At 41.1% G+C, this 26,301-nt stretch overlaps 1 protein-coding gene across 7 annotated transcripts in view; it reads left to right on the top strand.

Annotated features, from left to right (window-relative positions):
* Nucleotides 1–25,091, top strand: part of LOC127790338 (OVARIAN TUMOR DOMAIN-containing deubiquitinating enzyme 4-like) — a 39,881-nt gene extending 14,790 nt beyond the window's left edge. For 2 of the 7 annotated variants that reach the window (XM_052319796.1, XM_052319797.1), the window contains exons 2-6: nt 7,537–8,180; nt 17,728–17,855; nt 18,211–18,251; nt 18,689–18,787; nt 24,692–25,091. In XM_052319796.1, the coding sequence (XP_052175756.1) occupies nt 7,601–8,180; nt 17,728–17,855; nt 18,211–18,251; nt 18,689–18,787; nt 24,692–24,863 (1,020 nt within the window). In that variant the 5' untranslated portion in view covers nt 7,537–7,600 and the 3' untranslated portion in view covers nt 24,864–25,091. The remainder of the gene's footprint in view (nt 1–7,536; nt 8,181–17,727; nt 17,856–18,210; nt 18,252–18,688; nt 18,788–24,691) is intronic. The other 5 variants (XM_052319801.1, XM_052319802.1, XM_052319800.1 and 2 more) reach the window with 5 other exon arrangements.
* Nucleotides 25,092–26,301: the final 1,210 nt, after the last annotated feature.

Raw genomic sequence — 26,301 nt, 5'->3', positions numbered from 1 at the left:
TGGCTCGATTAATCTTTGCCATCAGATCATTGCGACTTATGGAGTGCTCCGCATCCGTCGGCTGCATGATGGCCGATGTCCTATGGGTCCCACAGGCATAATCATGCGTAGCAATGGGGAAATGTGCGCACTAAATGCGCTGCAGACAAGACATGTTGCATGAAATGGCGTGATTTGAAGTGATTGGACAGAAAGTTGAAAGATGGATTGACAGTTGGAATAATTGGTACGCATCAACTCCCAGTCCAAAGATCGCACTACGAGTTGGGGGGCTTAATGTTACGGGTATTTTCCGCTCCACTTCTTATGGGCTGAGCTTGACCCAGCAAGTCGGCCCAATCGCATGAAGTCTAGTAGACCCCAAACTGAGTCCGTCGAAGCAAGCTCACGCATCGCTAGAGCCTAAGCTCAGATCGCGGGACCAAGCGGGCTTTATACGAGTGAGCTCCCAACTATGCTTTGAGCGAGCTCCTAGCGACTCTTGCAGCTTGCTAGCCTAACCGATCAGCTCGCATAATGAGAAGGTCAAATGCCAGAGAATGTTAATGGGCTAGGAGCCGTCCCAGCTAGGCCAACTTGACCCCATCCTCTCGGCCCATTTGATCGGTCCATGTCGGTCCTATCCTAGCCCTTGGCAACAACATCATTACGGCCACTTCTGGATTTCTACGCGCCCGCCTTAGATCCCATCCTCATTAATGACGGATCCCATTCACATTAATGAGGGTCCCGTCGGCACCTTCCCTTTGCATGGGCATCTCCGCTGGCGCCTGATATTCTGTCCCATCACCTGCAGACGTACAACACATGCATGAGGACATCTCCTCCTATATATTAGCCAGTTCTCCTTAGAGCCATGGTATGCTTTTCCTGCCAACTTGTTGATACTCTGCATTTCACTACTCGCTTACTTACTTGAGCATCGGAGTATTTTGCAGGGGCCAACCGGCCGACGGATCAACAAACCGAACTAGATAACCCCTTTTCTCCCTCTCGGATCTATTACACCAGTGCGGGTCGACGAATCACGGTCGACCAATTTTGAACGTCGACACTTTCTATTTCCATAGCTTGTATAGAATAGAGTTGGGATATCTGCCCTCCCTTCTTCAACATCATCTTTTGCAGTCTTTTCCCTCTAATTAGCTTACACTCTCCCTGCTCCAAGCTGCCCAACAAAGTCAACTTCTTTCCTTCGATCATCACGGTGACTTCTAACTTGTTGAAGTCAAAAGTCAGAGGACTCACAATCCTTATCCAGTCTACGCCAAGTACTATATCACATCCACCCAGTTCTAAAATTCGCAAATTAGTTGCAAATTCCTGACCCTGCATGATCCATGTAAATCCTATACATTTATAGTGGCTGTACATACTACTCTCGTTGGCTACAGTTACCGACAAGGGGGTTGTGGCTATCAGGGGACACTTGAGGCTTGTAGCTGTGGCTTCACTAAGGAAGCTGTGGGTGTTTCTACTATCGATAAGCACCATTAATCTTCGTTTCCTCACCTGGCCTCTCACTTTTATAATCTGTCCCATAGGGCTTCCTTTCAGTTCATGGAAGGAAATCTCCCCACCCTCTCTTTCCATTTCTTCTTCTTCTTGCACCAACCCTTCTTCGCCGACCACTTCTTCTTCTTCTGTCTTTTCTCCATCAACTCCCTCCATATTCGTCGGTTGCCTTTTGCATTGGTGACCAGGGCCATATTTGTCTCTGCATTTGGAGCACAGCCCCAGCTGCCTTCGCTGTTTTATCAAATTCCCCTTACTTCCATTGTTACTCCTTGGCACCTTGGGAGCTGGTTGATTATGCCACGTGAGTAAGGGCCTTGTGTTTCCTCCTCCATATTGTCCTACTAAGATACTTGGTTTATAGGGAATCTTGTGTTTCTTGAAGATGGCCTCTAAGGCTAATTCTTGAAGTCTAACCTTTTTCGTAGCTTGTTTCACGGACGTAGGGGTCATCATCTTCACCATTGGTCGCAATTCTTCCCTCAATCCGCTAATAAAGACCGATACCAAATATTGCTCGGTGAGTCTTGGTTGCACTGTACTCACCATAGATCTGAACTCCTTAAATTGAGCTTGGTACTCAACCACAGTCCCTTCTTGTTTTTACTTGTTGAATTCTTCGACTACGTCGGCCATGTTTTTCTCCCCGAAGTGATCACATAACCCCTTAGCAAATTTTGCCTAGCTTCCATGCATTCCTTCATCTTGGACCCATCCTTGATACCAAGAATCCGCCTCTTCATTCAAGTAGGCTGATGCTAAATTTATCTTTTGATCTTCAGGGATTCAGTAGAATTGAAAAAATCTTCCACACCTTCTTACCCACCATCATGGTTTCTTTCTTTCAAACATTGGAATCTTCAATCTTGGCATCAAAACATGGGTCTGAGTCCACTGTTGCTGATTCCTCCCTGGAACTTCTTGAACTACAACCTGATCTACTTCGTCAAGAATCCCTTGTGTGCCCGAACGATTGCCTTGGTGTGGCAAAATCGAATCAGAGGTCTGTCTTGGGGGATATTCCGGCAGCAAACGGAATTGGAGTAGGGAAGACAGCCTGCTTAGCACACTATCAATCCTTCGTCCTTGCAATTCCACTATTTCTTGGCACCGGTTCATCACTTCTTGTTGCTTCTCCATGGCCGCTTGCATGGTTTCTCTCCACTCGGCCAAGTCCTCCTGCGTTTGGCATAGAGTTTCTTTGGTATGGGTTGCCCCAAACTCCATGAATTCTAGACTGATCTCCAGCTGCTTCAATTGTGTTCCCTCGGCCATTGCACCTTGATCCTCAAACATCTAAATTCCTCAATTGGGTGTTCTGTCCTTCCTACACCGAAGCACCCTTCTTTGTTTGATGTTTTTTCATCGTGGCGCGACTTTCGTAATTCTTCCCACAACTAGATCGTTTGACTCCGATACCACAATTGTCAAGCCCTTAAATTAGGGTTGGCAATTCGGTAATTCTGATTGTAGAATGAGAGAGAGAGAGAGAGAGAGAGAGAGAGAGAGAATAAAAAGAACAGAGAGATCAAGAGGGAGGAAGTTTATTCATTCAATCAATCGGTAAATTCTCTTGAGTGCCGTAGGTCTCTTATTAAGAGGACCTCTAGCCATACAACTATTTCTTCTAACCGCTTAACAGCCTACTCTAGCTGTTACAACAGTCCTTCCCACCTTCTAACCTCCTAACCTCCCCAACAGTCTATAAGAGGTGAGTAATTACAAGATTATCCCCAGGGTCGTAACAGATGTGGAGGCAATTTCTGGTCTATCTCTAGTTTGATAAGGTTTTGAAATATCTCCTGAGAAGTACTCGAATAGGTTTTATGTTGAATGTACCATTGATTCTTAATCACAAAAATATGCAAGTATTACACAGAATATGATCGAAGTTTGACTAAATAATTTCAAATCTTTAACTACTAGGCAACTCCTTTCTTCCAGAAATAGAACCTTTTCCAAACTTAACCAGTTGATGCTTGTGAAAGATTTCTCTCTGATGTTTTTTGTCTTTGCCCTGGGTATTTAGATCTTATCTCCTGAGAAGCGCTCAAATAGGTTTTAGGCTGCTTTAATTTGAGGTCATACTTGACATTAGCACTGCAGTTGCTTGGGTAAAGCTTGTCACCTGTAAAAAACCTTTGCAAAATCAGTGGAATTATCCTCCCATGCTCTTGGTTGCAACTCATATAATTGATGAAGGAAATGAGAAAGATTGCCAGGCTGAGATTAAAGTTATGTCTAAACTCTAGATTCATCTCTCTCACTCTGCATGTGTTCGTAGATTTTCCTATGGAAATGATGTTTTGGTTTCTGTGAATATTCTAGGTAGCAGCATATCTCCATGCCGGCTCTCTTCAAGTTTTACGTTGAGAGAATGTGGCCATGGCAAGTTTGGTTAACCAATATGTGCCACCAACTTTGTGAGAAATTGCTTGGAAGAGTTTGAACATGTCTCTTTTGAAATCCGTGGAGATATGTCTACCAAGGAATCTTTATGTTCAAAAAAACTCCAAATAGTTTAAATTTTTTTTGATTTATCATTTCTCAGAAAAATCTTTATGTCTTTTCCGATCTGGCTGTGGGTCTCCATTCTTCTTCCATCTAAGTTTGGGCTTTTGTACTCTTTGCCCTTCTATATGCAAACATTTATATGTCTAACCTAGTTATGACCAATAGATAGGACAATGCATAATGACTTCAGAAATAACATGGCAGAAATATATTACCAATAATTGAGACATTTAGCTAGTGGATTTATGGAGTTTTGAGTCATCACTTGCAGTAGTCACTGTGTATAAAAGCTTAATGCTACTTATGTGTAAACTTTAATGCTATTTACAGAATACAGAGTATGTTCTTGTAAGTGCTAAAATCATCCTTTCCTGAAAATGTTTTAGGCTTTCTTTATTTGTACATGACTAGAGGTGTGATAGATTGGTAATTAGTTAATTAAGTTATAAGTTACTAGAAGCATTAGCAAACATGGTCTTCTGCTGTCCAGGGATAGCAAGTCCAGTAGTTTTTAGAAAAAAAATTAATCGCCATCATGGAGGAGTCTGGATGGCAAGCGTTGGTATCTGACTGATGGGAGTTAAATTGAGGCGTGTTATCTGGCAGATGATTTCTTGTAGCTAAGTCCAATCACCAAACCGTTTTTGAAATACTTGTTAATAATATAATATCTTAGACAAGTCTTTGTAATTGATCTCCTTATTAAATCTCATAATTAAAACGGTTTTGTCTCCTGAAATGACCTTGTACTTCCTACCTGTTTAGCTGAAGGAGAATGAGCTACTAGCATGCATGCTTCAATGAACAACAGATTGTAAGGACTGATAATTTTTTGTTGAGCATGTAAAGAGTTTCAAATGCAAATACCTATCTAAGAATGAGATTGTTATTCACCTAGCTATCTTTTAAGCATTGCATTTTATATTGGAGTATCTTTGTGTGGTTCTTTTGTTGTTGGAGGCTAGGACTGGCTATGAGTTGAGCCAAGCTAAACCTTAGCTTGGCTCAGCTCAATTAAAATTCGTTTGGCTCGTATCTTGGTTCAAGTTTGATCCCCCAGCTTGACTCAACTCAATTAAGATTTGCTCGACTCATAGCTCGGTTCTAGTTTGTTATGAACCAAATTATCTGGCTTGAGCTTGACCCAAATGAAGCTAATGGACTACTTGACTCGACTCGATAGGCTTGAATGATGTCCAAATGAGCCAATATGAACTAACTCAAGCCCAACAGAGCTTGGTTCATTAGCTCCACTCATTTAACTCACTTTAGCCTAAATACACAACACTCCCCCCCCCCCCCCCCCCCACACACACACAAAAAAAAAAAAAAAAAAAAAAAGCCAATGAAAACTTACTTTAGTGAACCAAAAATTATCACTTGGCATAGTTGCCTGGATTGTGGTACACTAGGGCTCGTAGTTTGGGGCCAGGGATGGGCTATGTAACTTAGTATGATAGGTGATACATGGGGGTAGGCTTATTTGGTATACTATTTGGGGTCATGGTATGTTTAGAACGTTTATTGGGGTTGATATTAAATTTATACTAACCAAATTATATATCTTGTTGTTTCTTAATAAGAATTGATACTTCTATTAATGTTTTAAAGCTTTTTTTTTTTGGTGGAAGAAGGTATAAATTTAGTTACCATAATAATTGTTAGCCCTAGGAAAAATTGGCCAAAATAAATAAATATCTATATATATTGTTATATCCTCTTTTTCATGCACAATTAATTGTAGAAGATTAAGAGATAATACACAATAGTGTGTGATTGTGTGCAAAGCGTGAAGGTAACATAAAAGATAGAAACAATCACAAAGAGATGAAGAGACATAGTAAAAAATTGACGAGCAAAGGGAAATTGGAAGCCCTTAGTTTTTGATTAGTGAAAAGGATTCTTGTCTTTTCACCGAAGAGAGAGTGGGAGAGTAATGGCAATGACATCTTTTTCTTGGTCGTCGATCTGTGAACTAACATTGAAGTTTCAGCCGTTGGTGATACGATTTAGGGTTTTCTTTTTTGCCTTCGCCGTTGTCGTCGAGAGTCATGGTAACGTCATCTTCTTTTTTCTCTGATATAGCTTGTCCTCATCCTCCCCCCCTCTTTCTCTGTCTCTTGCATCTATGGGTTGTTTTGGCCTTTAACGAAATTCTCAATCGTTGTAACTGAGCCTTTCTAGTTACTTGAAACTTTGGATTGCCTTTTCGGTGATCCAATTTGCTACCAAGGTTATTTTCAACCTGCAAGACATTCAACCCAATTTGTGATTCCAAGGGTGGAATTGTGACCCTGACATCTATGCACTTGGGAAAGAAAATGCATTTATCAAATATATAATAATTTTGAATTAATAAATTTATCATAATCAATTATAGATTATATGCAAATTAAATTTACTGTAGGATATTCATTAGTGAAAGATTAAATTTCTAATCACAAAAAGGAAAGTATTTTACTATACTTGAATTTTTAAGATTAAAAATTCTTTTCATGTATATTACTATTAAGAGCTAATATAATAGTAATATTCAATCAAGGTGGCTCATAATATGTATAATATATATAATTGTGTGTAATTCAATCAAGCTGGCTCCTAAACCAAATGAGTTGAACACTTCATGAATCGAGCTTGGCTCCTTTATTAAATGAGCCTATTTTCAGCTCATTTGATTCATGAACCCCCCCGACTTATTGAGCTAGTTAATGAGTTGATTCACAAAAATGTTGTGAGTCAGCTCGGTTCATTTTTGGCTCTTGTTGGAGCTATCAAGTACATTTCAGAAAGAATTAGTCAAGAAAAGTTTTTTTTTTTTTATATTGTGACGGGGCATGTTATCCAGTTGAGCATTCATCTCCAAATTAATTAAGTGTTTATCAGGGATTTATGTTTGTTAATTTCCTTTCTTTATTATAGTTGCACACTCTGATTAAACCTATTTATAGGAAGCTGAGAAGTAAACTTTTCATTTAAAAAGGAGCAAGACTTGGTTGGAGCATAGATTTGAATCAATACTAGCTACTTTTGATGTTTTTTTTTTCTCTCATGAAAGATGAAGACTTCTCAGACAGGTGCATTTATATCTGCTATTTATAGGAAGCTGAGTAGTAATTTTTTTCATTAAAAAGGAGCATGAAGTGCTAAGAGCATAGATTTGAATCAATGCTAGCTACTTCTGGGGATTTATTTTTTTAATGAAAGATGAAGACTTCCTTAATCATGTGCATTTATATGTATTAGCTCCAGTGGCGGAGCCACGTTATGGCCAGCTGGGGCCTTGGCCCCGGCTGACTTTTTTATTTTTTTATATATATTACTATAGATAATTATAATTTGGCCCGGACTAAAAATCTTTCTTGGCTCCGCCACTGATTAGCTCCCATTTGGATTTGGGTTGTTTGCTCCATATTTGAGGTCTAAAAATGAAAAGATTAGCTATCTATGTGGATAGATATTTGTTAAAATATTTAAGATGAAGTATTAACTGGAATATGTGCTGGACAGAGCTTGATGGATATTGGCCATGTAAGCTGCTGCTTCTGACTCTTCCTGACTGCATGCCAGCATAATGATTTGCTCTCCCTTCAGCACATATCTGAAACAGGGGGTCCACCTGAGTGGGTGTGTGCGAAGACAAATGAGCAAGCATGCATGTGGTATCATCTCTCAAATACCATGCAGTTGTGATTTCTCTCTCTCAGCTGGCTACTCTAAGCATCATGTTGATGTATCAGTTGCTACGAAGTCTTATTCAACTGTTTTTCACTTTCAAGGGTTACACAAAAGCTGCTGCATTCAGTCTTGTATCCCCATAAAGAGGAACAATCGACAGTCCTTAATGGTTACAAATGTAGGTTGTACAAACAAACCCCAGAAGATATGTCTTGACCTTTCATTTGGGTGCCAGGATACTTATCTGAAGATTGTGGTGCCAAAACGAAGAAGAGTTCCCAAAATCAAGTATAGTAAGGGAACAATCTCTTGGCCACAACACTGTGCATCTACAGGCTTAATTTTTGGATTATTGGTTTGTTATTCAGCTTCTGAGCCAGTAAATGCTGAAACAGCACAGCCAGATGAGAATACGGACAATTCATCTGTCAGCTTTTCACATGGGAAGAAAGTCTACACTGATTACTGCATTACCGGTGAGAAGTTCATTATTGCTGAGCTTTATAAGATTTATTTATTTCTTCTCTCATAGATTTTGTTTTTCTTTTGTTGTACATGTTTTATTGGTATAGTATTAATTTCAATTCCATGTTAGTAAGATATTTTACAATGTAAAATACCCTCTTAGAATCAAACTATTTGAGGATATAAACTAATTCTGTTTGAAATAAACAAGGATAGAACAGTGGATGTATCTGTTTTTTGTTGATTGGGTTAGTCCATAATAACATGTGCACATCTATAATGATTAGGAGGTGGCTTTTATAGAAAGTTGTAGCAGATGCAACCAAAATCGGGTTGTTGATAAAGCCCGCTTAAAAACTATATAAATGTACTGTTAATGTGCATAATCGTCAAAGTTTTAAAAACCTGTAATGAATCAAAGTATGAAGCAAATTTACTTTACTAAAAAATCAACTGGAAAGTTATAAAATAAGTTAAAACTTGTGATTAATTTAGGGTTCACACTTGAAGCAACAAAAGCAGGCACAGCATGCACGCATCACAACCAACTGTGAAGCTGAGCTGGGCAGGCATGCCCCGCATGTAATTCTGTTATCTCTAAAAGTGAGATCAACCAATTAAGTAGTCCATGAAAGTGCTATAAAATAATATGTTTAACTTCTTAGTTATTGTTGAGTTGTATATAGAGATAGTTAGCATGATATCATGGCTTATGAAATGAGATAGCATGATATCATGGCTTATGTCATGATGATTGTCATAGCTGCGCTGTGGCCACAGCCGAACTTCCCACTCAATGTGAATAGGAAGCAGGCGCTAGAGAACCGTGAGAGAGAAGGGAAGTTTGAGTAAGATGAAAGAGAAGAATGAGAGAAAGAGAGAAATGAGAGAGGGAAATGGGGAGAGAATACAGAGAATGGAATCAGAAATTGGTTAATTCATTCATACTCGTCCAGCAGACTGACATAGAATTTATAGGACCATAGGTGCTGTCACAGCAGATCCTATCTCCTCTAACAGATTCTTTTGTCCTATTCTAGCCTCCTTTACACCTGGCATAACAGCCTAACAAACTACCAGCTGGAAATGGAAAAGGCTCTAATTAATAATGGAAAGAAAATAGCTAAACTATACTTAATATCCATAGCAAAATTTCTCATACTTCCGGCCTTCCTCTTGTTTCGTGACAATACCCCTTCCTTCAGCGATTTATATGCAAGAGGCTGGCTGCCCTTGGGAACTTTTGTAGTAATTGAGGGAGATCTTCCCAGGTAGCCCTTTCCGATGGCTCTCCTTGCCACCTTACCAGCACTTGGATGAGGGGGGCTCCTTGGTGGTAGACCACCCTTCTTTCCAGTATAGGCTCGGACTCCTTCTCTCCTTCTTTCTCCTTCGGTAGTGCGGGTAGATCGGGGTTAACTCTCTCCTTGCCAGTAGTCCGTTTTAGTAAAGACACATGAAAGACTGGATGAATTCTTGACCCTTCTGGCAGCCGCAATTTGTAAGCTACCTTGCCAATCTTAGCGGTTATGGGAAACGGCCCAAAGTACTTAGGGCTGAGTTTAGAGACTGGCCCTTGGGAGACGGACTTAAGGTGTGGATACCTGAGTCTTAGGTAAACACTTTCTCCAACATTGAACTCTCGATCACTCCTCCGCCTGTTAGCATATTGTTTCATTCGGTTTTGGGCCGATGCCAGCTCCTGTTTGAGTTGCTGCAGTACTTCCCTTCGCTGCTGCAAGTATTCTTCCACCGTTGGGGCCGTGGTGTGCCCTCCAGTAGCTGGTAGGGTCGGTGGGCTATACCCAAACATTGCTTCAAATGGTGTTCTCCTTATAGAAGCATGGTGGCTGGAATTATACCACCACTGTGCCAATGCCAGCCACCTATGCCAATTCTTAGGTTGCAGCAAACACATGCCCCGAAGATAGGTTTCTAGGCTTTGATTAACCCTTTCTGTTTGCCCATCGGACTGAGGATGGTAGGTAGTTGAAAGGTTGAGTCCTATGCCCAAGTTCTTCATCAATTCCCTCCAGAAGTGGCTGGTGAATACCTTGTTTCTGTCAGATATAATGTATTGAGAAACCCCATGCACAGCTACCACTCTATCCATGAATGCCTTGGCTACTTCCTGGGTGGTGTAGGGGTTAGCCAGCCCTATAAAATGTGCATACTTGGTAAGTTGGTCTACCACCACCATTATACAATCCTTCCCCTCTGATTTTGGCAACCCTTTGATGAAGTCCATGGACACACTTGTCCAGGACTATGCCGGTATTGGTAGGGGTTGCAGCAGCCCTGGATAGGCCACATTTTCCTGCTTGCACCTCTTGGAAGTATCACACCCCATCACGAATTCTTTTACTGCTCTCTAAAGTTGTGACCAGTGGAACAACTGCCTTACCCTCAAGTAAGTGTTTTGGATACCCGAGTGCCCCCCTAGGGGAGAGTCATGTAGGGACTGTAGGATTTTTTTCTTGAGTTCCTCATCGTGGCCCACCACAATTCTTCCCTTATATCTCAACAGTCCATCAACCATGGTGTAGTCTTCAGTTTCCTTGCTGCCCAGGGCTAATTTCTCCCGCAGGCTCCGGATGTGTTCATCTCCTTCATAGCTATCTACTACCTCCTTGCACCATTCAGGAATCACCACAGTTATGGGGGTTGCAACACCTTCCTCTTGACACCTTGATAGGGCATCAGCGACCACGTTTTCCTTCCCCTTCTTATATTGTATGGAATAATCTAACCCCATTAATTTTGCCATCCTCTTCTTTTGCAACTGGGTTTGGAGCTTTTGTTGTAGCAGAAATTTCAAGGACTTGTGATCAGTTTTGATCACAAACCTTCCGACCTCTAAGTAGTGCCGTCACTTCTCAACAGCCATAAGAACAGCCAAAAACTCTTTCTCATATATACTCAAGCCTAAGTGTCTTGGCTTGAGGGCCTGGCTTAAGAAGGCCATTGGCCTGCCATCCTGCATCAACACAGCCTCGATTCCCACTCCACACGCATTCGTTTCCAGCACAAACGGCTTGCTGAAATCCGGCAGTCCCAACGTGGGAACCTCGCTCATTGCCACCTTCAATCTTTCAAAGGCATCTTCTGCTTCTTGCCCCCACTGGAAGTTCCCTTTCTTCAACAAGTTGGTGAGGGGTTTGCTGATAACCCCATATCCCTTTACAAATCTGCGGTAATATCTGGTGAGCCCAAGGAAACCCCTAAGAGACCTGATGGTTGTGGGTTTCGGCCAATTGAACATTGCCTCCACCTTCCTTGGATCGGTGCTAACTCCCTTGCCCGAGATTAGGTGCCCCAAGTATTCCACTTGGTTCTGACCGAATGCACACTTGGACTTTTTGATGAATAGCTGGTTGTTTCTAAGGACCTCAAAAGTGGTTCTTAGGTGGCTAAGATGTTGGTCCAAGGTTGGGCTGTAAACAAGGATATCATAAAAAAATACAAGTATGAATTTCTTAGGTAGGGTTTAAAGACCTGGTTCATTAAGGATTGAAAGGTGGCTGGGGCGTTGGTGAGTCCAAAAGGCATCACCAAGAACTCAAAATGGCCATGGTGGGTACGGAAGGCAGTCTTGTGGACGTCCTCGTGCCTCATCCTGATTTGGTGGTAGCCTGAGCGCAAGTCCAGCTTGGAAAAGAATTGGGCCAGGTTAAGCTTGTCCAATAGGTCTTCAATAAGGGGTATGGGAAACTTATCCTTGATGGTTAGAGTGTTAAGCTGGCGGTAATCTACACAAAAACGTCAGGACCCATCTTTTTTTTTAACTAACAAAACTGGGGAGGCAAAGGGACTCTGACTCGGTCTAATGAAAGTCTGGCTGATCATTTCTTTCACCATTCTTTCAATTTCAATTTTTTGGGCAGGAGGGTAGCGATAGGATCTGATGTTTACCGACTCGGTGTTCGGTTTTAGGTTAATGGCATGGTCCAAAGCTCGGTTAGGAGGAAGGGTATTTGGCTCCAAAAAGAGGTCCTTAAATTCTTCCAACAATTCATCAATAAGTGGTAAGGTGCATACTTGGTCGGTTCTCCCTTGTTGGTGACTGACCGTGAGCTGAAGCTCCCTTGGCTCCTCTTCCTTAGTATTTCCTTCCACTTCCACAATGGAGAACAACTGCATAAGTTGATTCCACTTGTTTCTGAGGACACTTTGCAATCTCCTTCCTGTGATCATCTTGTAGGTAGCAATCTCTCTCCCACTAGTGAGTGTCATTCTTCTCCCTTCCTTTTCAAAGGTCACCTCCATACAGTTGAAGTCAAAGCATATAGGGCTCACTTTCTTCATCCAGTCCACCCCTAAAACAACATCACACCCTCCTAATTGCAGCAGCCTGAGATCTGCCTCGAATTTCTCCCCCTACATTTCCCACATGAATCCCAGGCATGTCATGTTACTCATTACCCGGTTTCCATTAGCCACTGTGACACTTAGAGGCATTGTGTTAGTGAGCTGACACTTTAGTTTCTTGGCAATGCCATCGTCGAGGAAGCTGTGGGTGCTTCCGCTGTCAATTAGGATTGATAAGTTGCCTCCCTTCGCCTTACCTTCCACCTTAATTATTTTGTTATTGGTGATCCCCTTGAGTGCATGGAGAGATATCTCCCCATTATCCTCTATTCCCTCTTCACTTATTACTTCCACTTCTTCTTCGCTGTCTACTTCTTCTTCTCCTTGTCCCTCCAATAACAGCAGCTGCTGTTTGCATTGGTGCCCCAGGAAATATCTGTCCCCACACCGGTAACAGGAACTGGGTTGCCGTCTAGGATCATTAGGCCTTCCACCCGGGTTGGAATTAGCAAAATTCTTTCCTCCGACATTACTCCTCACCATCTCCTTGTCGACCCCCTTGCTACTTCCTCCTTGCTGCCAACTCCCCGCGTGTGCAGATCTATGTTGCTGCACCTTCTGCTTCTTTAACAGGGCCTCCATTACCATTTCTTGCAACCCGGCACTCTCAGCCGCTTGCTCCAAGGTTCGTGGCCTGATCATCTTTACCATAGGCCTCAGTTCTTCGCTCAGGCCACTAAGGAAACTGGAGACATAATATGCCTCCGTTAGGTGAGGATCATGGCTACTCATCAAAGATCTCAGCTCCTCAAATCTTCTCAAGTAGGTTCCAACATCACCAGCCTGTCTTAGTTTGTTAAATTCTTCAATAGTGTCCGACATGCTCTTCTCCCTGAACCTCTCACACAAACGTTCAGAGAACTCCCTCCAGGTGTAGTGCTCTCGCTCCTGAGTTCACCCTTGGAACCATGCATCCACCCCGTCATCAAAGTAAGCTGCCGCCAAAGCAACCCTCCTTTCTCCTGGTACATTATACCACTCAAACAACCTTTCACACTTTCTAACCCACCACCTAGGATTGGTTCCCTCAAACACGGGTATCTCCATTTGAGGCATGGGAAACCCTTGTGGTGGGGGTACAGTTCGGTCTTCCCGTTCCCCTCCTAACAACGCCTCAGCGTCATCACCTTGCTCGACCACCATCTCCTGGGTTCTATTTTCTGGATTCATTCTCTCATTTTGTAATATAGGGTCGTTTCTATCTCTATGAGGGAAATCGGGGGACAGCCTAACCTGATTTTGGTGAGTAAACATCAGCATAAATTGTTGAAGCTGATTACCCATCTCCTCCCTCATCTGGCTGATATCTTCTCTCATTTGATTAAGTCCTCCTTCCACCCTGCGATCTACTGTCATGATCGCATCATGGTTTTTTTGGTTGCTGACTTCTAAGCGGTCCACTCGATCCTGAAATTCTCACACTGTCGAGCTGAGTTGCTGGAGTTGTGACTCCATGTTCTTCATGCGTGTTCCTTCGGCCATCTTCTGCGGTCTTAATATTTCTTGCCAGCACCGAGGCTCTGATACCAAATGTCACAGCTGCGCTGTGGCCACAGCCAAACTTCCCACTCGATGTGAATAGGAAGCAGGCGCTAGAGAACCGTGAGAGAGAAGGGAAGTTTGAGTAGGAAGAAAGAGAGAATGAGAGAAAGAGAGAGAAATGAGAGAGGGAAATGGGGAGAGAATATAGAGAATGGAATCAGAAATTGGTTAATTCATTCATACCCGTTCAGCAGACTGACATAGAATTTATAGGACCATAGGTGCTGTCATAGCAGATCCTATCTCCTCTAACAGATTCTTTTGTCCTATTCTAGTCTCCTTTACACCTGGCATAACAGCCTAACAAACTACCAGTTGGAAATGAAAAAGGTTCTAATTAATAATGGAAAGAAAATAGCTAAACTATACTTAATATCCGTAGCAAAATTTCTCATACTTCTGACCTTCCTCTTGTTTCGTGACAATGATGTCATGATAGTGTTCGTCGTCATCAGATCAACCCAATCCTGGAGACCCATCGTCGTCGCCGCCACGCGCCACCACGAGTTTTTTGCCCATCTTCCATGCGCTGCCTATCAACCCACTTTTCGGCCACTATCTGCTCATGCCACCACCGTCGTTGCATCGTCGGCCTTAGATTGGCCTAGTCCTGGAGTCGCATTGTAGCCATGCGCTGCCTAATAGATCTATTAGATCTAAATCATCGGCGCATGCACCCACTTTCCGGCTGTCGTACCCATTTTCCCTGTCGTTGTTGCATCTCCGGCCTTAGATCGACCTAGCCCTGGAGCCCCATTGCCGCCGACCACCCCATGCGCTGTTCAATAGATCTATGTATTGAGATGTTTTTGCCTCGATCTCTCTCTCCAGTGCTCTGATCACGACGTCGTCACCACCATTGGACTCGTCTCCCTAAGTCGATCTAGATTTCGGTGGTTTCATTGCAACCGTCCACCACCATCACTGTCCATCTTCGTTAGTGCTCTAGCAAGCCTTTGTCGCTGCTTCTTCCAGATCTAATTTTGCAGTCCTCGACATGTTTTCCCTCAATCACATCTCTCCTACACGTGGCAAGTCCATTTCAACATCTGCTGCCTCTCAACCCTTTACCCTTTTCAACATAGGGACCCCTGTTATCACCTCCGACAAGTTGATAGGGTCTGTCAACTATCTCTCTTGGGCAGCCTCTGTCAAACTGTGGTTCAAGGGGCAGGGACAAGCAAACCATCTTACCATGAAGGCAGAGGATGATTTAGTAAGCTGGGGTATTCTATTTCAGGTGGGTTGATGAGATTTCATGGGCGAATCATGATTAGGGACTGTGATCAGCTTAAATCCAAAATTTTACAAGCTCTGCATGGCTCACCGGTCGGGGGATATTCGGGGATTCGTAGCACCTACCATAAGGTCAAGCAATTGTTCTATTGGTCTGGTTTTAAGAGGACAGTACAGGACTATGGGTTGTCATGTGATGTGTGCCAAATATGTAAGCATGAATCGGTGGCGACCCCTGGTTTGTTGCAGCCCCTGGAGCGTCCGGAACAGGCCTGGAGCTGTTTGTCCATGGATTTTGTAGAGGGGTTACCGCGGTTGGAAGGTAAAAATTGTGTTGATTGTGGATCGATTTACTAAATTTGCCCACTTTATAGGCCTCTCCCATCCCTTTATGGCTCAAGAAGTGTCCTGAATATTTTTGGATCAGATCATCAGCTTGCATGGGGTGCCAAGGACTATTGTCTCGAACCGGGACAAGATTTTTTCTAGTCTCATGTGGCAGGAATTGTTTAAGTCATTGGGAGTTTGCTTACATATGTCTACCGCCTAGCAGAAGCGGATGGTCAAACAGAGAGGGTAAACCAGTGCCTTGAGAATTACTTGTGCTGCCTTTGTCTAGCTCATCCCCATCAGTGGCACAGATGGCTTTGTTTAGCGCAATGGTGGTATAATTCCTGTTATAAGATGTCCCCATTTCAGGCCCTATATAGCTACAAGTCATCTTATTTGCCTGCCACTATGTCTTCATCGTCAGTAGCTGCGGTGGACGAATTCCTACAGCAGCAGCAGGAGGTGTTGCAGATCATTTGGCGGGAGTTGGCTTCCACCCCGCGTAGGATGAAGCAATTTGCTGATCCCCAACGTAGTGAGCGGGAGTTTTCTGTTGGAGATTTACTTTACTTGAAGTTATGGCATACTCACCAACGAGCCCTCACTAATAGTCCAATTTCCAAGTTGAGTCCTAAGTTCTTTGGCCCTTTTAAGATTGTGGCCAAGTTCAGATCCGTTGCCTATCAGTTACAGCTACCATCTAATTCTCATTTTCATCCGGTTTTTCTTGTATCATTGCTCAAGAAATCAATTGCCGCACAGCTGTTGCCCAACTTTGGTTCCGAATCTTTTCCTCGGCCAGAACCAGCCTTGATACTAGATAAGAGGGTGATCTTCCGGCATGGCGCCCCTATTACCCAGGTGTTAGTGCAGTGGACGCATCTCCACCCTGACAATAATACTTGGGAGCACCTCCCCGACTTGTTGCGGCAATTTCCGCAAACAGCCAGGCTCCTTTCACTTTCTTGAGGACAAGAAAGTTCTGAACTGGGGGGTAATTGTCAGGACCCTACGGTGGTTAAGGGTAGTTAGAGGGGTTAAACAATGTATGGGAGGTTGTAACAAGTAGAGGATGGTGTCATGACCTAGGCTATGAGGAGTTGTACCATAGCTGTAGGCTGAAGGAGGGTTGTACCTAGGTGGTTGTAACCAAATGTTCTAGAAGGTAGAAAAGGTGGCCAGGTGGATGTACAAGGGATTCCCTCGCTGTACTCGGTATAAAGGCCTATTGAGCCTTAACTGAATTAATTTTCAATCAATACAATTTGTCTGAAATTCTCCCATGATCTCTCTTCTCTCTCTCTCTCTCTCTCTCTCTCGTTCTTCTCTTACCCACTCTCTGTTCTTCTAAATTCCCCCCATAATCTTCTAATTTCCCCTTCAATTCTTCATCCAATCTCACCAAAACAGTGAGAATTCCCTTGCCAGACTCAGATGTCTGACAGATAGTTGTAACAAGAAGCTGTTAACTGCAGTTGGATGGTTGTAACAAAATAACAGTAGGAGATGGGGGAGTTAAACGGTTGAGGGCAGTAGGTGGTTGTAACAGTTGAACCCGCCAATTAGGATGGGCCAACATAAGGGGCTTTCCCTCTCAATGAAAGATATCAATGCATATTTTGATAAACTTCCAGTTCTCTCTCTCTCAACTTCTCTCTGTCCCTCTTGTTTCTCCCTCCCTCGTTCTCTTTTTCTCTCTCAAACCCAACCCCAATTCCCCTCACACAAGGAGAATTATCCTTTTCAGGCCAAGATCCTGACAGAATGTTACTTGTGGTCACTTCCAGTATACTTGGCTCGAGGATACATGGCATGAGCAACAGGGTTATTGGAGCTGCTGCTAAGTGATGGCAGCCTCACGTGAGAGTCACAGGGTCTATGGCCCAGTGATACGGCATCCTGTTATTCTCACATGGAAGATTTTTCTTTCTCTAATTTATTATTCTACTTTGTTTAACATTTTTTTAATGGTGTTTGTGCATTATTGTCATGATTTCTTTTGTTTCTGTAAATTAGCTAACAAGATTGCATATTGCCCTTTGAAATATATATGTTTTGAGGTAAAAACTAATTCACCATTAGTTACAGGCATACCTGGGGATGGTAGGTGTTTGTTTCGTTCTGTTGCTCATGGAGCTTGCTTACGATCAGGGAAGCCAGCTCCTGATGAGAGCCTTCAAAGGGTAATGGCAGATGAATTACGAGCCAGAGTATGTTTTTTGTCATGAAATAATTATAAGATTCTTTTATTCCTTTCCTTTCTTTTTCCCTCCTCTTTTGGCTTGTTCAGGAATTATATTCATTGGCAAATACCTTGTCTATAAGGCATACGATTCATGTGTAACTTAAAAAATTTTGTAATTCAGTCCATGTAGGTTTCAGAGTGAACCCTCAAGTACTCGTTTGCTTGAGTTAGAAGAAGACAATTGGAACTTACATCTTGTAGTTAACTACTATAATCTATGCTCTCATGTATAATAAGCACCACGCTTTCAGATGTTGCTTCTAGGATAATCTTCTTCACGGTGGTAAATATTTTACTGCCGACTTGCTGTTTCTTTTCAGGTTGCTGATGAATTTGTCAAGAGGCGAAAAGAGACAGAATGGTAAGTATTCTGAACTGTGTCTTCTTATGGATTAAGTTCATCTATCCTGCGTGATTGTCACTAATATTAAATTTTATGTTACTCTCATGCATCATGGAGACAAGAATTCAGGGATATGAGAACTTCTCTGCCATGTGAAACGCATTAACTGAAACCAATGTGGCAAATCACGAACAAGTCATGAGTCGTTGGTCACCTAGGATTAACAAGAGTATATTGTGAAATCCTGGCAAATGGACTTGTCCTTACGAAGAGTATATATTTTGTTTCTTTTCTTTCCATCCTTCTTTTTTTTTTTTTTGGGGGGGGGGGGGGGGGGGGGGGGGGAGGGGGTGTGAAAGACTATAAACCGATTAGGGATGCACAAATCAGTAACATCGTCGCCTTTTGAATCTTATATGATTTGGTATTCAACTGATGGCTACACAATGTGTCAGGTTTATAGAAGGTGATTTTGACACTTACATATCGCGAATGCGGAGGCCACATGCTTGGGGAGGGGAGCCTGAATTGCTCATGGCATCACATGTTCTTCAGTAAGTCTTGTCTCTTATCTCTCTGGGGCGTGCCGTGCATGTGTCAACTCAGCTGCATACTGACTTATTTTCTAGTTAATAGCACATTCACCTACTGGCTGACTTGATCTGGCCACGAATCACAATGTGCTTGGGCACTGCATCTGTTTCCAGTTGCTTAGTAGCCTCAACTGTAAGTAGCGACTAATATTAATCGCGCTGCACTTGAAATTGGTAGAACTGATCCTGAAGCACCCTGGAAAGCCTGTTGGTTTTACAGTTTGTTTTTGGTAGAAAAGGAGGAAGGGAAGCGGTATTCCCGTATATTTTATTGATACGAATGAAAAATATTTATACAAGAGTTTCCTAAGAATTCTCCTAGATTTTAGAGATTATATGCCTATTTTATAGGACTAGATTACAACAAAGAAAAATACAAGTAAACCTAATCAAGAAAGAAATAAGATAAAAATAAAGTACAAGATAGATAAAATACAAGATAAATAAGAAGAATAGAGAATATATTTTATCACTCTCCCTCAAGCTGGGGAATGGATATCAACCATCCCTAGCTTGCACACTAAGTCTTCAAACCGTTTAGGGGGCAGTCCTTTGGTCAAACAATCAGCCAGCTGTTCTTTCGAAGACACATACGGAATGCAAATTAATTCGGCTTCCAATTTTTCCTTAATAAAATGTTTATCTATCTCCACATGTTTGGTGCGATTATGCTGCACAGGATTATGTACTATACTTATAGTTGACTTATTATCACAACACAATTTGCTTGGCCCATGGCTAAAAATCCTCAAATCTTCCAAAATAATTCGCAACCACAGCAACTCACATAGGCCCATTGCTAGTGCCCGAAATTCGGCTTCCGCACTTGATCGCGCTACTACCCCTTGCTTTTTACTCCTCTAAGAAACAAAATTTCCACCTAAGAAAACACAATAACCTGTGGTAAAACGTCTGTCAACCAAAGACCCTTCATAGTCAGCATGAGTGTATCCTATGATATCTAAATCTATCCCAGCTTTAAATAAGATTCCTTGACCTGGAGTTGTCTTTAAATAGCACATAATTCGTCGTACAGCTTGCATATGATCTTCTGTAGGACAATGTATGAACTGACTAACCAAACTTACTGCGAAGGCAATATCTAGTCTAGTGTGAGATAAGTAGATTAGTCTGCCGATCAATCGTTGATACCTCCCTTTATCCACCAGTTGACCTTGATCACATAGTTTAACATTAAATTCCACCGGAGTACTTGCACCTTTGCCACCTAGCAAACCTGTCTCATGCAATAGATCAAGAATATATTTTCTTTGGGATAAGAAGATACTCGCTTTAGAATAAGCTACCTTTATACCCAAAAAATACTTCAAAATGCTAAGATCTTTAATTTCAAAAGTCTTGGACAGATTATCTTTAAGTTGTACCTGCTCCTCATAGTCATTTCCAGTAACAATAATATCATCCACATAAACCAAAAGAGCTGTTACCCTTCCCTCATAAGAATGCTTAAAGAAAAGAGTATGATCACCCCTACTTTGAGAATAACCCATATGCCTCATGGCTTTAGAAAAACGATCAAACCAGGCCCGAGAAGATTGTTTAAGGCCATAAAGAGCTTTTCTTAATTTGCATACCTGTCCGGGCAACCCTTTATCAAAGCCTAGAGGAGGTTCCATTAATACCTCTTCCTTTAAATCTCCATGCAAAAAGGCATTCTTTACATCAAATTGGTGCAACTTCTAGCCATAGTGCGCTGCCAGGGCTAATAGGATACACATAGTTGATATTTTGGCTACCGGAGCAAAAGTTTCTGGGTAATCAATACCATAAGTTTGTGTGTATCCCTTAGCAACTAGCCTTGCCTTATACCTTTCTAGGGACTCATCTGCATTATATTTGAGGTTAAAAACCCATCGGCAGCCTACGGGCTTGACTCCCTTTGGCTTAGGGACAATATCCCATGTCTGATTTTTTTCTAAGGCTCTCATCTCCTCCTGCATTGCTTGAACCCAATTCTGATCTTGGAAAGCCTCATTAACTATCTTAGGAATATGAATTGTGTCTAAGGAAGTCAGAAAAGCCTTATGATTTGGAGATAAGCGGTGATAGGACATATAATTGGCCAAAGGGTGTTGGGTGTAACTTCTGCTCCCTTTACGAAGGGCAATTGGTAGATCAAGGTCATTAGTAATTGATGCAGGTAGTGAATTAGATGTGGCAGAATTGGGCTGAGAATCAGAATGACAACAACGTGAGGTTTCATTACCTGGATCAGGAGAGGAAACTGGTGCTGGAAGAGGTTCTGGAATGGGTTGTTGTTGTTGTGTTCTCCTCTTAAATACATAGGGAGATCCTTTGAATCGAATTGGAGTGGATGGCAGCTGTTCTTTTGGAGTTTCCGGCTGGTTTTGTTCATCTAAGGAAGAGTTAGATAGAGCATGAATCTGCAAATCATGAGAGGTTTCCAAAATAGGAAGATCATTATTTATATTAGCCCAAGATATATGTGTATCTTGAATATTAGCACTAGGAGGACCAAAGAATGACTTATTTTCAACAAATGTAACATTTTTGGTCACATAAAATTTTCTAGTAGTAGGGTGATAACACTTATACCCTTTTTGAGTGGGCGAATAACCAAGAAACACACATTTGAGGGCTCAAGGGTCCAGTTTATCCCTATGTTGTTTGGATATATGGACAAAAACAACACAATCAAAGACTTTTAAAGGAAGAGGAGTATGAGAAAACACTGCTGGAAAATAGGTGGACAAGCATTGAATTGGGCTTTGGTGTTTTAGAAGAGTAGAAGAAACTCGGTTAATTAGATAGGCAGTAGTCAAAACTGCCTCCCCCCAGAAAAACTTAGGGACATGATGACGTAGTAAGAGAGCTCTAGTAACATTGAGCAAATGTCTCATTTTTCTTTCTGCTACACCATTCTGTTGAGTATCAACACATGAAGACTCATGAATTATAATACCTTCTTGCTAGAAAAAGTTATGCAAGTGATGATTGAAGTAGTCTCTTGCATTATCAGTTCAGAATTTTTTAATTTTAGACCCAAATTGAGTAGATATCATCTTATAGAAAATAGGCAAGATAGAACTAATAGTAGCCTTATTATTTAAGAGATAAAACCCAAGTTGTTCTTGTACAATCATCAATAAAGGTAATAAACCATCTAGCCCCAGAACAATTAGGAATTTTAGATGGTCCCCACACATCCGAATGAATCAAAGTAAATGGAAGAGAAGATAAATTGTTACTCACAGGATATGAAACTCTATGATGTTTAGAAAGTTCACACACATCACAATGAAGATTAGAAATGTCCAAATTTCTAAGCATAGTTGAAAACATAAACTGCATAGTATTAATGGCAGGGTGCCCTAAACGACAATGTTGAAGCCAAAAATCATGAATTGAAACAATTGGTTGAATATGAATCAAAGAAGCTGAAGCTAGCTGAGAAGAGTAGGCTGAAGGTATCTCCCCCTTAAGATCAGCACTGCATGTCTTCAGAAAATACTACCCATTCCATTCCTCACCAACTCCAATCCTCTTCCCCGTGTTTAGAGCCTAAAATTCACATTTGTTTGGGAAAAAGACAACGCAACAATTTAGATCATTGGTTAGCTTATGAATAGAAATCAAGTTGCTAGAAAGATTTGGGACATGAAGAACATGTTGCATAGGCAATGAGAAATTAAGATTTACATTACCATGTCTAGCTATAGGAATTGTATTACCATTGGCCACCGTTATCTTTTTGGAGCTACTTAGTGGGGTATAGGAATAGAAGAGATTTATATCAAAGGCCATATGATCAGTAGCCCCCGAATCCAGAATCCATAGATTATTCCTAATAGTATGTGAGGCAATACTAGATTCAGAATTCAAGCAAATACCTGTTTGGGCCATGGAACAAGAACCACATTGAATAGTCTTTAGGAAGCTTTTAAGCTTGCTGATTTCTTCAACATTAAGCTGTTCGGTCATGATAGATGAATCAGTTGTAACTGAGTCTGTCTTCTCCAATGCTGTCTCTTCCTCTTTGGCAGCTTGATAGGTTTGAACTTGCTGTCGGGGTTGAAAATTCTAAAGATTCTTCATTTCTCCTACCTTATTCAGTACCGCTTCTTTCCCATGGAGTCTAAAACAGGTCTCCTTGGTATGCCTAGATTTCTTACAAAAAGAACACCATAAACCATCTTTATTTTGAGCTTTAGGATTAAAAACATTCCCACCTTATTGTGACCTAAATCGAGAAGCATCTTTCTTGTTAGTTGCCATTGTAGATCCCTCAAGCGAAGTCTCATTTAGCATAGCAATTCTCCTATACTTCTCACTACGAACAATAGCAAAGATTTCATTTAAAGAAGGAATTTTGTCTTTCCCTAGGACCTGCACCCTTAATTGATCAAAATCAGCATTAAAGCCTGTTAAAAATTTAACTACCCTATCTCTTTCAAATATTGCAGTTATGGTGGCTGCATCTTCACTATATTTCATCTTGATATCTTGATAATGATCCAACTCAAGCCAATATCCATTCATTTTATTATAGTACTCGGTGATAGTTAGAGAACCCTATTTAGTACCACTTATTTTCATCTTGATATCAAAAATAACCGAGACATCTTGCACTTTAAACTAAGTACGCTTTGCAGTATCCCAAATCTCCTTAGCCGTAGACAAGAACATGCAATTTTTACTTACCTCAGGGTGCATTGAGCCCCACAGCTAAGACATTATCAAGGAATCCTCTACTTCCTATGCAGCAAAATTAGGGTCTTTAGCATCTGGACTAGGCTCGGTCAAATGGGCCATCTTTCCTCTTCCTTTCAAGAAAGTCTGCACAAGCTGCGTCCATTGTAAATAATTCCTTCCATCAAGCCTATAAGATTGATGTAACTCTGGAAGGTCACTGTTAGACAAACTCCCCATTGGCATATTAGATGAAGCACTGTTCTTTGTCTCAAAAGTGTCTGTTATGGTGAAGACTCAGCAACAGTATCAGCAGAAAGAAAAATAAGACAGCATAGGCAGTTTGACACCAGCAACAGAAGAAGCAAACTGACAGCAACAGAAGCACTTAGCAACATAAGATTTTGACACCAGGGATGGGCTAGAAAGATGCTGGCGAGCAGATCTGGAGCAGCTGAAGGCGAAAGGGCTGCGGACGCTCCTTCACGCGCTGGCGCGTGAAGTCGGAAGCGAACTGATAACGGTGCGTGGGGGTGCATATGGACTCCGATGGCAATGATTCTCCCGTGATCGGCCGATCTGATGACGGTGAACCCAATAGTGGTGGTGCTGCTTGAAGGTGGTGGCCGGACAAAGGCATTTTGTCGTGAACAGTGATGGTGACGTGAACAGTGACTGTGTAATGAAGGCACTTGAAGCTATGCAATGAAGGCACTAGGATTTATTGTATCAGCCTATTAACATGGCTCTGATACCATGTAGAAAAGGAGGAAGGGAAGCGGTATTCCCGTATATTTTATTGATACGAATGAAAAATATTTATACAAGAGTTTCCTAAGAATTCTCTAAAGAATTCTCCTAGATTTTAGAGATTACATTCCTATTTTATAGGACTAGATTACAACAAAGAAAAATACAAGTAAACCTAATCAAGAAAGAAATAAGATAAAAATAAAGTACAAGATAGATAAAATATAAGATAAATAAGAAGAATAGAGAATATATTTTATCAGTTTTACTTGTGGAACTTTCGCATATCTCATTCTCATTTGGATTACCTTCATTGCAAAAATATATGTAGTTACTCGATGACTCGGCCTTTTGATTGTTCTTATATTTTCTAGACAACCAAATTGATGGATAACCTTACATTACATTACACACCTGTTGAACTAAAGATTGTTAATCGTGCAGGATGCCGATCACAGTGTACATGCACGATCAGGATTCCGGTGGGTTGATAGCCATCGCCGAGTACGGCCAAGAGTATGGCAAGGACAATCCTATCCAGCTACTGTACCATGGCTTTGGGCATTATGATGCATTGCAGAGTCCTGGAAAGAAGAGTGGTAAATCCAGACTCTAGGCAAATTTGAAGTTAAAGAGAGAACAAATGAACTGGTATCAATACCATCAAGGATCTACCTCCCATAAAGGAGGAGAAAGGCTAATATTAGCGTGCTTCATTCTGTATTTACATAATTTTTCTGTTTCTGGTTAAAATAAAAGGACCACCTTTATCTTCTTGTGCCAAGACTGTGTTGTGACAAAACATTCTCACGTTCTCTGGTAGATGTGCACAAACTTTGTTTAATTTGTGTGGAGGTAGCATTCTTTTTTCTATGTGCTAAGAGAGAAGATATTTTATTATCGGTGATATTATCTCATTTAATTTGGTGCAGGTATAAAACAAAAACAGTTAGCAAAACGTGGTACAAAGGTGACAACGATAAATATGACATCCAATAACAGTGGTAATCAGATTGATTCACGTTTAAAGAACAAAATGATGTTGTGTCCTAAAAAGAATATATTTATAAAATAATTAAGAATCTCATGAAGAGTGTTATTACTTTTTTTAAAAGAATATTTATAATTTATTGAATGCCAAGGCACAATATTAAAATAACATTATCGTCAAATATTACAAAATTGCAAAAATTAACTTCACTTCTTCCCTCCTGATCATAGATTTTCTCTCCTTTATCTTTAGGGGTGTGCATTCGGTTTAACCGAACTGAACCAGTCGATTTTTAGCGAATCGAACCGAACTGCCTCTAATCCTATAATCGAATCGGACCGAATCGAAAAAAACACTAACCGAAATAACCGAACCGGTTTGAACCGATTTTCAGATTGGTCTAACCGAACCGATTAATCCACCCAACAACCGAACTGAATCGAACCAAAATTAATCAAAAATTGAATTAATCGAGATTGACACTGAACTAATTGAACAGAAAACACACCCAAAACTGAGCTTATATATAAAACTGAGCAAATTTTTACATGTATTGAACAAAAAATATTTAAAACATGGTACACAGCTATTTCAAAATAATAAACTTATCAACCAAAGATGATCCAACGTATTCTGTATTTATTTCCTCAAAGTCTTTTATAGGGGAAAAACAAATATAATCAACTAAGTTGGTCTTCTGACAATATAGTGCTTAAAATTGAATTTTCTAATGACACATTGAAAAATGGTTTTCTCAAAAATCTTAAAACATTCCAATACCTATGGTTCACCAATAACATTCTTGTTTCAACTAAATTCTACTTAATTAAAATTGTTCATCGTCTCCATGGCTATCCCTTCAACAGACTGTTCAAGAGTTTAAATCAAGCCAACATCCAGTTATGCCCATGAAACACCTCTGAAGGGTTTTATCTATTGAACACCAAGAGTTTACTTAATGAGAAATTTAGCACTGGATACGAAAATTGCAGACTACCAAGAAGTTCGAGTTAATTCACGAAATTTCACTAAAAAGACACCATGAGGCAAAGATCAACAGCTA

Source organism: Diospyros lotus, chromosome 14 (assembly GCF_014633365.1).
Source record: "Diospyros lotus cultivar Yz01 chromosome 14, ASM1463336v1, whole genome shotgun sequence".
NCBI classification, from domain to species: Eukaryota; Viridiplantae; Streptophyta; class Magnoliopsida; order Ericales; family Ebenaceae; genus Diospyros; species Diospyros lotus.
The sequence above is the reverse complement of the archived record's forward strand: the minus strand, read 5'-3'. Positions and strand labels throughout refer to the sequence as shown.